Source organism: Hemitrygon akajei, chromosome 27 (genome assembly GCF_048418815.1).
Source record: "Hemitrygon akajei chromosome 27, sHemAka1.3, whole genome shotgun sequence".
NCBI lineage: Eukaryota > Metazoa > Chordata > Chondrichthyes > Myliobatiformes > Dasyatidae > Hemitrygon > Hemitrygon akajei.
This window is the reverse complement of record NC_133150.1, coordinates 20,263,203-20,276,835: the sequence shown is the minus strand read 5'-3', so window position 1 is coordinate 20,276,835 and position 13,633 is coordinate 20,263,203. Positions and strand designations below refer to the sequence as shown.

At 44.1% G+C, this 13,633-nt stretch overlaps 1 protein-coding gene across 1 annotated transcript in view; it reads right to left on the bottom strand.

The window, feature by feature from the left end:
- The window catches only part of LOC140717167 (uncharacterized), a 32,477-nt gene that overhangs the window by 11,571 nt on the left and 7,273 nt on the right, over positions 1-13,633 (bottom strand). Inside the window, exons 4-5 of the mRNA XM_073030457.1 lie at positions 11,609-11,697; positions 567-1,199 (exon numbers count right to left, since the gene is read on the bottom strand). Of these exons, the coding sequence (XP_072886558.1) occupies positions 567-1,199; positions 11,609-11,697 (722 nt within the window). The remainder of the gene's footprint in view (positions 1-566; positions 1,200-11,608; positions 11,698-13,633) is intronic.

Below are 13,633 nucleotides of genomic sequence, written 5' to 3'. Positions count from 1 at the left end.
CCACTCTCTGAGTAAAGAAGTTCCCCCTCATGTTAACCCTAAACTTTTGCCCCTTAACTCTCATGTCCTCTTGTTTCAATCTTCCCTACTCTCAATGGAAAAAGCCTATCCACATCAACTCTATCTATCTCCCTCATAATTTTAAATACCTCTATCAATCTATATCTCTACCACTCTGTTAAAGTGCCCTTTCTGAGCAGTAACGATTTATGCCACCATTGTTTGTAAGAATTGCAGTCAGTGATTACTTACACTACAGGTTTAAGTTCTAAACTGGGGCAAGGCAAATTTCATTGGTGTTGGACAGGAGCTTGCAAAGTTTGATAGCAAGTTTAGATCTTTTAAAAGTGAGATAGTTGGAACTCTAGCTCTGCATGTTCTTCTTAGAGTAGAGGGAAAATTATACATATATCTAAACTCACAGAAATTCCATCTTTGTAGAGAGAAGAGTATTCAGATTGACGAGAATGGAATTCACCTGGGTTCAGGAGAATGAAAGTGGGCAAGGAGCAGCTGGAAATGAAAAGAGAAATAACAATGTTAGCAGAGAACATTTCATTTCTTACCATTTTTCTTTGAATCTGGCTTGAACCCTGTTTCTGGCACGGGTTTCCTCTTTGACCCAGTCTCTAACTTGTTCTTCCGCTCCAATATAGATATTAACTCTGGCTCTGCCTCTCGCTCCATCTTGGGCTCAAGGTTTGCCTCTGGCTCTCTGTTTGGTTCAGCTTTTGCCCCTGGGGTTGGTTCAAGTTTTGCCTCTGGGGTTGGTTCAGCTTTTGCCCCTGGGGTTGGTTCAGGTTTTGCCTCTGGGGTTGGTTCAGCTTTTGCCCCTGGGGTTAGTTCAGCTTTTGCCCCTGGGGTTGGTTCAGGTTTTGCCTCTGGGGTTGGTTCAGCTTTTGCCCCTGGGGTTGGTTCAGCTTTTGCCCCTGGGGTTAGTTCAGCTTTTGCCTCTGGCTCTGTCTTTGGTTCAGCTTTTGCCCCTGGGGTTGGTTCAGCTTTTGCCTCTGGCTCTGTCTTTGGTTCAGCTTTTGCCCCTGGGGTTGGTTCAGCTTTTGCCTCTGGCTCTGTGTTTGGTTCAGGTTTTGCCTCTGGGGTTGATTCAGTCTTGGCTTCCAGCTCTGGTTTTTCGTCTGCCTTCGGTGTCAGTGATAGCTGTGAGGTTGTCTCTGGCCCTAAATTGAGATCCTGCTCAGACGCTGTAAAACAAATTAAAAAGACAACTTCTAAGTCTATTTGAAAAACATTTCCTCTCACTTTGGGTGATTCCCCTCTTGCTAGGTAGCTAGATTTGAATGTTGCCTTTTATGAACCAGTCCTAGCTGTACCGAAGTCAGAAAGGATTTACAAAATCATTTTACTGTGAGGTAAAGCGGGGTTTTCAAAACATTAAATTGTTTCCACAGGCATGACATTCATTTTAGAGTCATAGAGAAGTACAGCCTGTTTCTGTGCTGTTTAAAACTATTTAAACTGCCTACTCCTATTGGCCTGCATAGGGCACACATCCCGTGATACAACAACCATCCATGTACCTACCCAAACTTCTCTGAAGTGTTGAAATTGAGCTCGCGTGCACCACTTGCACATAGCAGTTCATTCCACGCTCTCATGACCCTCTGAGTGAAGAAATTTCCCCTCGTGTTCCCTTAAACTTCTCAACTTTTACCCTTAACCCATAACCTCTGGTTGAAGTCCCATCCAACCCCAGTGGAAGAAGCTGCTGCTTTGACCCAATCTGTATCCTTCATAATTTTGTATAGCTCTATCAAATTTCCTCTCAATCTTCTACATTCTTAAGAATACAGTCTTAACCTTTTTGAATCTTTCCTTATAACTCAGGTCCTCCAAACCGGGCAACATCCTTGTAAATTTTCTCTGTACCCTTTCAACTTTGCTTATATCCATCCTGTAGGTGGGTGACCAAAACTGCACAGAATACTCCAAATTAGGCTTCATCAACATCTTATAAAACTTAACATAAATCCTATTTCCTATACTCAGTGCATTGATTTATGAAGGCCAATGTGCCAAAAGCTCTCTTTACAACCCTATCTACTTGTGATGCCATTTTCAATGAATTATGGATGTATATTCCTAGATCCCTTTGTTCTACCACACTCCTCAGTGCCTTACCATTTCACTGTGCTGGAGCTACTCTGGTTTGTCCTACCAAAGTGCAAAACCTTGCTTATGTCTGCATCAAATTTCAACTGCCATTTTCATCCCATTTTTCCAGTTGATACAAATCCCTCTGCATGCCATGATAGTCTTCCTCGCTGTCCAAGCTTGGTCTCGTCCACAAATTTGGTGATCCAGTTATCATTCAGATCATTGATATAGGTGACAAGCAACAAATGACCCAGCACTGATCCCTGCGACCCAGCGCTAGTCGCAGGCCTCCAGTCAAAGAGGCAGCCCTCTATTACCAGTCTCTGGCTTCTCCCATAAAACCAATGTCTAATCCAATTTACTACCTTATCCTGAATGCAGAGTGACTGAATCTTCCTGACCAGCCTCTTACGCGGGTCCTTGTCAAATGCCTCACTAAAGTCCATGTAGACAACATCCACTGCCTTGCCTTCATCCACTTTCCTGGTAACTTCCTCAAAAAACTCTAAAAGATTGGTTAGACACAAATTACCATGCTGGATATCCTTAATCAGTCCATGTCTATCGAAATACTGACAGTTTATATCCGGTCCCTTGGAATACCTTCCAAACATTTTCCCTCAAATGATGTCAGACTCACCGGCCTATAATTACGTGGTTTATGTTTAGAGCCTTTTTTTATACAGCACAACAACACTGTCTATCTTCCAATCCTCTGGCACCTCCCCTGTCGCTAAGAGGACCCCATCAATTTCTGCACTTGCCTCCCGTAGTGTCCGAGGGAACATCTTGTCAGGCCCTGGGGATTTTCCCACCCTGATTTGCCTCATGGTAGCAAATACTTCCTCTTCTGTAATCTGTACATTGTCCATGAAGTTGATGCCACTTTTCCTCACTTCTGTAGACACCATGTCCCTCTCCTAAGTAAATATAGATGCAAAGAATTCATTTAAGGTCTCCCCCATCTGTTCTGGCTCCACATGCAGAGTACCATTCTGGTCTTCCACAGACCAATTTTGTCCCTTGCAATCCTTTTGCTCTTAACATATCTGTAGAATCCCTTAGGATTCTCCTTCACCTTGTCTGCTAGAGCAACCAACTTCATGCCTGACTTTAGCCTTCCCTTCCTGATTTCTTTCATAAGTGTTCTTTTTCTATTTCTTATATTCCACAAGCACCTCATTTGTTCCTACTTGCCTATACTTGCTATGCACCTACTTTTTATTCTTAACCAGGACCTCAATAGCTCTTGAAAACCCAACATTTGTTATCTTTACGTTTTATTCTACCAGGCACATACACGGGTTGTGCTCTCAAAACTTCCCACTTACCAAGGACACCCTTTGGCAGGAAACAGCCTGTTCCAATCCACACCTGCCAGGTCATTTCTGACACCATCAAAATTGGCCTTCAATTTAGAATCTCAGACCTATTTTTTAATATTTACTTTGAACTAATGACATTGTGGTCACCAGAAGCGAAGTGTTCCCTGACACAAACTTCTGTCACCTACTCTGTCTCATTTCCTAACAGCAGATATCATGCTCTCACTCACTGGGCCTTCTACCTACAGATTAAGGAAACGTTCCTGAACACACTTGACAAACTCTGTCCCACCTAGTCCTCTTACAGTATGGGAGTCCCAGTCAACATGTGGAAAGCTAAAATCACCCACTATAACAACCGTATGTTTCGTGCAACAGTCTACGATCTCTTGACAAATTTGTTCCTCCAAATTGCTAGGACTGTTGAGTGGTCAGTAATATAGCCCCACTGACGTTGTCGTACATTTCTTATGCCTCAGTTCCACCCATAACACCTCTCTGGACAAGTTCCCCAGTCTGTTCCGACAGAGCACTGCCATGACATTTTCCCTAACTGGTAATGCCACCCCTCGCCCCTTAAACCCTCCCAATCTGAAACTTCTGAAACATGGAAACCCCAGAATATTAAGGTGCCAGTCCTGCCCCTCCTGCAACCCAGTCTCACTAATGGCTACAACATCATAATTCCAGGTGTTGATCCATGCTCTGAGCTCATCCTCCTTTCTTACAATATTTCTTGCATTGAAATATACACAGCTCAGGATACTAGTCACACCATGCTCAACCTTTTGATTCCTGACTTTGTCTGAGGTCTTCCCAACATAAATCCACAACCTCTCCACTAACTGTTCTGAAATTGTGGTACCCATCCCCCAACAACTCTAGTTTAAGCCCCACCATGCAGCATTAACAAATCTTTCTGTTAGGAAATTAGACCCCCTCCAGTTCAGGTGTAAGCTGTCCCTTCTGTGCAGGTCCCAACTTCCCTGGAAGAGAGAAACCCAAAGATCCAAAAATCGTATGCCCTCCCTCCCCCTCTACACCAACTCCTTAACCTTGTGTTAAACTGTAAAATCTTCCTAGTTCTGGCCTCACTAGCACCCGGAGATCACAATCCTGGAGTTCCTGCCCTTTAACTTAGCACCTAACTCCCTGAACTTCTTATGCAGAACCTGTCGTTCGTCCTACCCATGTCATTGGTGCCTACATGGACCACATCCTCTGGCTGTTCACCCTCCCACTTTAGAATATTCCGGACCTTGGCACCTGGGAGGCAACTTACAATCAGGGTATCTCTTTCTCGCCCAAAGAATCTCCTGTCCATTCCCCTAACCAATGAATCCCCTATCAGCACAGAGTGCCTCTTCTGTGTTACAGAGGCGGACTCAGTGCCAGAGACCTGACTGCTATGACTTTCCTCTGTCAGGTCATCATCTGCCCTTCCTCAATTATCCAAAGGGGTTGTTTTTGAGGAGGATGGCCACAGGGTTACTCTGCACTGTCTCCTTAAACCCTTTCCCCTTCATAATTGTCACTTCCTTTCCTGTGCCCTGCACCTTGGGTGTAACTACCTCTCTATATGTCCTGTCACCCCCCTCAGCCTCCTGAACGATCCGGAGTTCATCCAGTTCCAGCTCCAACTCTTTAATGCGGATTGCTAGAAGCTGCAGCTGGATGCACTTCTCACAGTCGTAGTCGACAGGAACACTGGAGGTCTCCCTGCCCTCCCACATCCCACAAGAGGAGCACTCAACTATCCGGCCTGGCATTGCTACTGTTCTAACTGAGCAGATGTACAGAAGGGAAAGAAAAAAAAAATTACCTGGAGCTTTTCTTTTTTTGCCTTCTCTGACTGAAGCCTCAAAGGGCTGAAGCCTCACGATCCACTCTAACGCTGTCCACTCAGGTGATGGCCACAGCCGCGGCCCCTGCCTTCCTTTAATTTGCTCTTGCTAATCAATCCCAAAGGCCGATTGGTCACTGGTCAGAGGTCAAATAAGTTGCCGCATCCAGTGCTGCCTTTTCCTACTCGGGCAGTGGACCTGAGTGAAATGCCCTCCTCGCAAACTTCTGATGTCCGGATTGGTCGATGGTCAGAGCTCAAAATTTTCTTAAGATGTAAGTGAAGTGTCCTCAGTTATAAGTACAATCTGGAGTTGGAATGCACCTTTATAGTTCCACTATGCTCAGTTCCTACTACACTTTCAATCAAACCTCCCCACGTCAGCCCACTGAAGGACTTAGGCAAGTAATAGGGAATATTTACACTAGGGGTAAAGGGGACTTGAACTCGAGAACCCGGCACCCACCCTGCAAATTGCCTTGTCCGAAAGCTCCTTTTTGGAAAGCCCTACAGGGATACTAAAACAAAAACCTCACATCAGTTGAACAATTTCTTCCATCCCAGGCAGTTACCGTAGATTCCGGATTTTAAGCCGCTACTTTTTTCCCACATTTTGAACTGCTTTGAACTTTGCGGCCTTTAATACGGAGCAGCTAATGCATTATTTTTTTTCATGCCGCCTCGTAAACATTTTGCCTCGTAACAGTAGACCAATAAAATTGATGAGTAGTTCACAGAGGTCCAATGAAATTGTACGATAAATCAAGCGCACTTTCACAATTAAATTATTGTAAATCAGTCATTTGTACTCACCCTCATCAACATGGAAAACACTCGAAGAAAAGCATTGTGCTGCCTTTATGGCAGTTATTTAGTTTATAATATTTTCGCTTAGTAATTCATTTTCTAGTTAAAGTTAGAAGAGTTTTAACTATATTTGTTTTCTGTACTACATCGCGGGATGCTATGACGTCACACCCGGTTTCGCCGCGTCTTGTGGGATACCAGTTTGCGATAAACGGAAAGGAGGGGGGGAGCGGCGGAGCCAAAACGCTGCTTTTAAGTTAAAGGCGATCAATAACTTTTCCTGGTAGGCTGCAGTATATATATTTTTTACCAGTCGTTAGGAGATATTGGAATGTTGTTCAGTAAAGAAGTATACGCAACGTATATTTAAAAGTAGCCGCGTTACGGGCACGGTTCGAAAAAAAGCATTTGTAATATGTATTTGTTTTTGTTACCATATGGATTTAATTAAAAGTTAAAAAATCCTCACGTGTAATATCTTTCTGTGTAAATATCTCATATTACAACGTGGGACACCTGCGGCCGAAAATCCGGTGCGGCCGAAAATCCGGTGCGGCCTTTACAAGTAAAAAATTGATTTTATTTCTAAAATTAGAGCCAGCGGCTTTTAATCAGGTGCGCTCTGTAGTCCGGAATCTACGGTAATCTGATAAACCATTCTAGTTAGCCCTTCACTGCACTGTAGGCACTTTAAGTCACTGTATGTAATGCTGTTTACATTGTAAATACTTGCTGGTATTTATACATATTTTATCCCACATCCAACATTTAACCTCTAAGTACAATTCTTTATTTTTTTTAATCACTGTTGAATGTCAGTGTTCTCTGTTGCATGCTGTGCCCTCAGCAACACACCACGGCAAATTCCCAATACATGTTAAATATTAATGTGAATAAAGTTGATCCTTGGTTCACTAACCTTGCACAGTATCACCAATATCTTAGAACCACTATTGAACTGGTAACCAAGTTAAAAGCTGCACCTGTCCTAATTTGGCTGGAGATACGTCTCTACCAAAGGAGGTGCAAGGGGCTCCTTCAGTCCTCTAGCCTGCAGGTCACCCTTGGGCAAGGTGTAGCACCTGCTTAGCCCCACCCCCCCAGCCCACCTGATCAGGGTCACATGAGCCAGGGGAGCAGGAGGTGGATGGTCGTTGGGCAGCTGATGCATGTCACAAGTCCCGGTTATGTGACCACTCACGCCAGGCAGACAGTCTCTGAAGAGTGTTGATAATGGCTGGGGTCACTCGTCTTGTAAAGACACTGCCCAGAAGGGATTGGCAAACCATGGTCGCCTATGTCATACGACACGGTACTTAATGAATGAACGAACCTGCCCTAATTAACATTGTGGCAACAACTAGCCCTAATTAACACTGTGGCAACAACTAGCCCTAATTAACATTGTGGCAACAACTACAGCATGGTAGAATTTCAAGTCAAGTCAAGTCACATTTTATTGTCACTTCGACTGTAAATGCTGGCACAGTGCATAGTAAAAATGGGACAGCATTTTTTCAGGACCATGGTGTTACATGACACAGTACAAAAACTAGACTGAACTACGTGAAAACAATACAGAGAGAGAAAAAAAACTACACTAGACTACAGACCTACCCAGGACTGCATAAAGTGCACAAAACAGCGCAGGCATTACAATAAATAATAAACAAGACAATAGGGCAGTAAGGTGCCAGTCCAGGCTCGGGGTATTGAGGAGTCTGATAGCTTGGGGGAAGAAACTGTTACACAGTCTTCAGTAATGAATATGTTGCCTCCCATACCATGAAAGCTATCAGAAAGCTTTCCCGTATATACTGTACCCTCCATTCATCTGGACAAGCACAGCTGCAAAGCTCAAGAACCTCAGCACAATCAAGGCTTTAGTGGCTCATTAATTCCCAGACCCACCGGCTGCCACAATTGGCAGCTTACCTGCCCATCATCTCCTTCTGGTGTCCCGCCTCCTTCCCTTTCTCCAATGGTCTGCTCTCCTATCAGATCCCTCCTTCTTCAGCCCTTTTCTACCCATCAACTCACGGCTTCTCACTTCACACCCTCCCCCACCCACTTACCTACCCCTTCACATGGCTTCACCTTCTGACGTGTACTCCTTCCCCCCCCCCCCCACCCCCCACCTTCTTTTTCCGGATTCTGCCTGTTGCGAGGTGGAGATTATGGATTCTTGCTTATGGTTCTGAAGATCTAGTGACAAGTCGTACAGGTATTTCTGATATGTTCCAAAGTTTCAGGTAACTATTTAAAATGATTATCAGACAAAATATCTGTATTCACATCTGAGATGGTTATTTTAGCCTTGGTCTGGGCCAAAGAAGTATGCCCTGATTATGCATTTCTGTACTCTGATTCACTCTCGTTCTTGTCATCTATTAAACAGATAATTTAAATCATTGGCCAGACATTTTTCTTCGAGATTGGACTACATCTCCCATCTCCCACCCCCCATCCTCATCACATTCTACAAGGGTTGTACTCAGAGCATCCTGAGCAGCTGTGTCACTGCCTGGCATGGAAATTGCACCATCTCGGATCGCAAGACCCTGCAGCGGATAGTGAGGTCAGCTGGGAAGATCATCGGGGTCTCTCTTCCTGCCATCACGGACATTTACACTACAAGCTGCATCCACAAAGCAAACAGCATTATGAAGGACCCCACACACCCCTCATACAAACTCTTCTCCCTCCTGCCATCTGCGAAAAGGCACTGAAGAATTCAGGCTCTCGCGACCAAACTATGTAACAGTTTCTTCCCCCAAGCCATCAGACTCCTCAATACCCAGAGTCTGGACTGACACCAACTTACTGCCTTCTACTGTGCCTATTGTCCTGTTAATTATTTATTGTAATGCCTGCACTGTTTTGTGCACTTTATGCAGTCCTGGGTAGGTCTGTAGTCTAGTGTAGTTTCTTTTTTGTGTGTTGTTTTCACGTAGTTCAGTGTAATTTTTGTATTGTTTCATGTAGCACCATGGTCCTGAAAAACATCATCTCATTTTTACTGTGTACTGTACCAGCAGTTATGGTCAAAATGACAATAAAAAGTGACTTGACTTGATATCTGTTGAGGCTGCAGATTCGAGGCCCGTGTACACATTTCCTATGGGTTCCTGCCCATGTTGGGGTTGAAGGAACTGAGACGGCAGACGTTCTTGCCAAACAATTGCTTAAAATTAAGTATGTAAGTGCAGTGGTGTCTTTGCATGAGGAGGAGCTGAAAGCCATAATTTTAAAAATCTGTTCAATCACCATGCAAACAAAGTTGATATAAGGAAAAGAAAGGACGGCATTTATTCAGATGATGGACAGAACTCAGCCGGTAGATGGGTTTCAAATGACAGAATAAGTTATACTTACATGTTTATGTACTTATTGGACATATTAGGCCCCACCCGGCATCTATTCAGTTAATAAGCATGATATTGGAATCTGTAGGGAGTACACTTGTCAAGAACCACTGCTGCATATGTTGCTTGCAGCCCGGAATGTGCCAGTTGGCAGCATTTTGCCGCAGACATCTCGATGTGTTGGTAGATCAGCAAGTTTCGAGCCAACCAAAGAACGTCTTTCACCGCACACTTTTTGTCCCTCTTCCCTCCGGGAGAAGGTTCGGAAGTTTAAAGATTCGTGCAGTCAGATTTGGGAACAGCTTCTTTCCAACTGTGATAAGACTGCTGAACGGATCCTGGCCTGGATCTGGGCCGTACCTTCCAAATACCCGGACCTGACTTGCACTACCTTACTTTCCCTTTTCTATTTTCTAATTATGATTTATAGTTTTTAAAATTATATTTACTTGGATTTGTACTTCAGGGAGCACGAAGCGCAGAATCAAATATCATTGTGAGGATTGTACGCTCTAGTATCAACTGTCTGGTGACAACAAAGTAAAGTTGATCTGCCAACAGCACTGGATGTTTGTGTCTCTTTGTGTGTCCCTCGGAACAGCCCCTAAATGAGAGTCCTCTATTGTGCAGCTGCTCGGGATGAAACATGACACAGGCCCTTCCACCTTTCTCCAGACCCACTTTGCCAACCCACAGTCTGCAAAAGCTGAGCTACTGTGTCTTCCCCACTACAGTCATCCTGCGGCTACTGGCGAGGGGGTAATACTCCGGGAATGCAGGAAAGATCTGACTGGGAGCGCCCGTCTCACCCCCAGCCAGACCGGGTCTTTTGGTGAGGCTTAGTGATGAGGTATTTTGCCAGATGGTCTGGCCTGTCCCTTAATATTCTCCAGGGTCAGCAGCTGAACGCTCAGCTCCCATGCCCCACCTGATGCACCATCAATAACTCTCGGAGATGTGAGTTAAGGTAGGCTTTTATTGGCTAGAAGAAAGCACAAGCAGCAAGCGACCACCACACAACATCCTGGAGATTGAGGCTGGGGCTGTGCCTCCAATCGCCTTTATACTGGGGTCTGTGGGAGGAGCCACAGGAGCAGTCAGCGGGGGGGGGGGGGGGGGGTGCGTGTCCAGACAGGTATATGTAGTTCACCACACCACCCCTGCTGTTTTCTGGTTGTCCTGTAGGCGACAGGAGACTCCGAGAAGGCAGTAGTCGGAGAAGAAGAGGATGTCGGTCAGGGATCCGGGCTGAGCTGTCCAATCGTGTGGTTGCGCTCCGCCTGCAGGGGTGCTAAGGGGCGTAGCGCGTCTTGGCTATTTTAAGCGTCTCCGTCAGGAATCTGGAGGTGCTGTCCATCCTGCTGTTGGTACTACCAGGTCGTCCAGCCGCATCGGTGGTTCACTTGAAGTCACCGACCAGAAAGACCATCTGGGAGGTCGCCAACAGCGGTGGCATGGCGAGCCATTCACTCCACACAGTTAAGGCGTACACATGAATTAGCCGGAGCGGAGTGTTTCGGTGCATTACATCTGCCACAAGGAGGCGATCCCTAACCCTGTCTTTGACTTGGGTGTTTTGAGAAGTTGGCTCCCCGGAGCATAATCCCTAGGCTGACAATCATCACCGCCCGACCACAGAGAACAACCATGGGGCCACAGGGCCACCATTGCTATTTCCTCCGGTCGTTGAGGAGATGTGGTAGCCCACACTCACATGAGAAAGTCACATTGGCCAGATGCTGTAAAGCGTGGACACATCACACCGTTCTCTTCACACTGTGCATGTTCAAAGATGCCATAGTGAATATAGATTACCGTGCTGTTTGTTAATCAATACATAATCATATTTAGTTAAATATGAAAGGAACCAAAATGGTTGAATTTGTCTCAGAAACATGGTAAGGCTACAGAATCCACTTCTGACTTTTGCGTAAGATCAGAATGTATGGAAGGGTAGTTTTTGATTCTGGTGCTTCCTTAAAGCTGTAATGAGTCTGGTCCAATGATGTTTGAGTGAAAAGGAACTCCAGGGGTGTGGATCTCTGAGTTCCTGAAAGATAATCTTTCAGTACCCTGTTGGGAGAATGTTCAGGGAGGTTTCCTGTTAAGATGCTCTTCTTAAACCAACTCAGAAAATGTTGTAAAAATATACTCACTGCAAAGATTATCGATGCACTTAAATCCATCAGGACAATTGCTGCAGGGGCTCCCTTTTTTGTACGGGTTTTCTCCATATACATTACCCCTGAAAAAAGGAAATACAATGAATGTGTTGGCAAATCCTCTGACATTACATTAAATTTGCTGTCACTGCCTGTAAGGGGTTTGTACGTTCTCCCCATGACCGCTTCGGTTTCCTCCGGGTGCTCTGGTTTCTTCCCATAGTCCAAAGATGTACTGGTTAATAGGTTAACTGGCCATTGTATTTTGCCCCGTGATTAGGCTAGGGTTAAATTGGCGGATTGCTGACCAGCATGGCTCGTAGGGCTGGAGAAGCCTATTCCATGCTGTATATCAATAAAATAAACATAAATACATTGTATTATGTACGTTTTTCAATTTACAATAGTGCCCAAATGAAGAGAAGCATTTCCAGCAACAGTGGATTCTGGTTAATTAGGCCATTGGTTCATCAGAGCAGCCACTTATTTCGGGCAACTCTTAAAGAACAGAAACTAATTGAGAAAGTTGTTGGAATTGCCTTTGTTTATTTGGGACGCCATGGCACTTAATTGGGCTGGAGACTGTGGCCTAATGGGTTCTAACCAGTGTCAGCCATACACATTTGTGTGGCTGTTGGAGTGAACAGTCTTTAAATAACATCAGTTGCGCGTGTGTTCAAAAGCAGTAACTTTTGTCACTGAAAGTTGTTGAGAAGCAAGCAGTAAGACAACTCCAAGCTGTTCTTCTCACTGCAGTTTCAAGCATTCCTGCTTAGAGATGCCGGAAATGGACGACAGTGAAAATGAAACAATTTCTCTACTTCAACAGGTTAGGTACTACGAAAAATTTGAAGACATCAACGATTATCTTGAATGTTACAATGAAAATGAAGATTTGGAGGATGTAGTCGTTGATAGCATTGTATGAAGGCAGAATATTATCAGCATTAGGTCCACTAACACAAGAAAATCTGCAGATGCTGGACATCCAAGCAACACACACAAAATGCTGGAGGAACTCAGCAGCCCGGGCAGCATCTATGAGTGAACTGTCATGAATAAACTAAGAGTAACCAGTCAACGTTTCAGGCCAAGATCTTCAGCATTTTGTGTGTGTTATCTGCACTAGGTGTTTGCACTGACTTTGTTCATTACATACATTGGATGAATTCTTCTGTTGATAACTATTAGGAACTAATACAATTCTATTGTATTGTACTGCTGTTAGGGTGTATTCTGGAGTTGGGGTATATAACAAATATTGATTTCAGCAGCAGCTATTCTTCAGATTTGAATGTGGATTGCAGATTGAATTTAAAACACATCTCAGAACAATGGGTTTCCTGGAGCTGCAGGTTGGGGTTAATGGCAAAGAAAGAAATACCCCACATAGACCTCAGATGCCTACATATGCAAAAATGCTACCTAGAGTTAGTAGAGATTAACATTCATTTTTGGTGTCTGGAGTGTGGGTGCAAAGAAGGAGATGTTTGAAAACTATATGTAATTCAAAGGAAGCACTGTAGATACATTGTAACTATAGAGTTGTCCTGCTGTTACTCTTGGTATAAAAATGTCATGTAATATTGGGTCTAGCATGGCTCTTCTTCCAAGAGTGTCTCGAATATGATGCCTATATACTCATTTTGCTAGAATAAAGGCTTCTATATCCATTAGCTTCAGTGTGTCTCTGGTGGTTTTGTTCCCAGTTACAGCAGTCTATTGGTAGTGTTCTAATTTGTTCTGTATTTAATTTAAATACATAATCTGTTACTCAATTTGTCTTTTTTTTAATACCTCTTTAACTATCTCCGTGAAACTTCAGCTAATTGGGCCAGCTGTTTAATAGTGCCAAAATGTACTGGTCCCGATTAACCAGAATCCATTGTATTTTGTGAATAAAGAAGGTAAGAATGTTTCATGGTGTCATTGTGCTAATTAACTTCTAAGAATTTCATCTGTCTTCCTTACTGTTTATGCATGTTCAATCGTTTAGGTCTAAGATGGATCACAATTGAA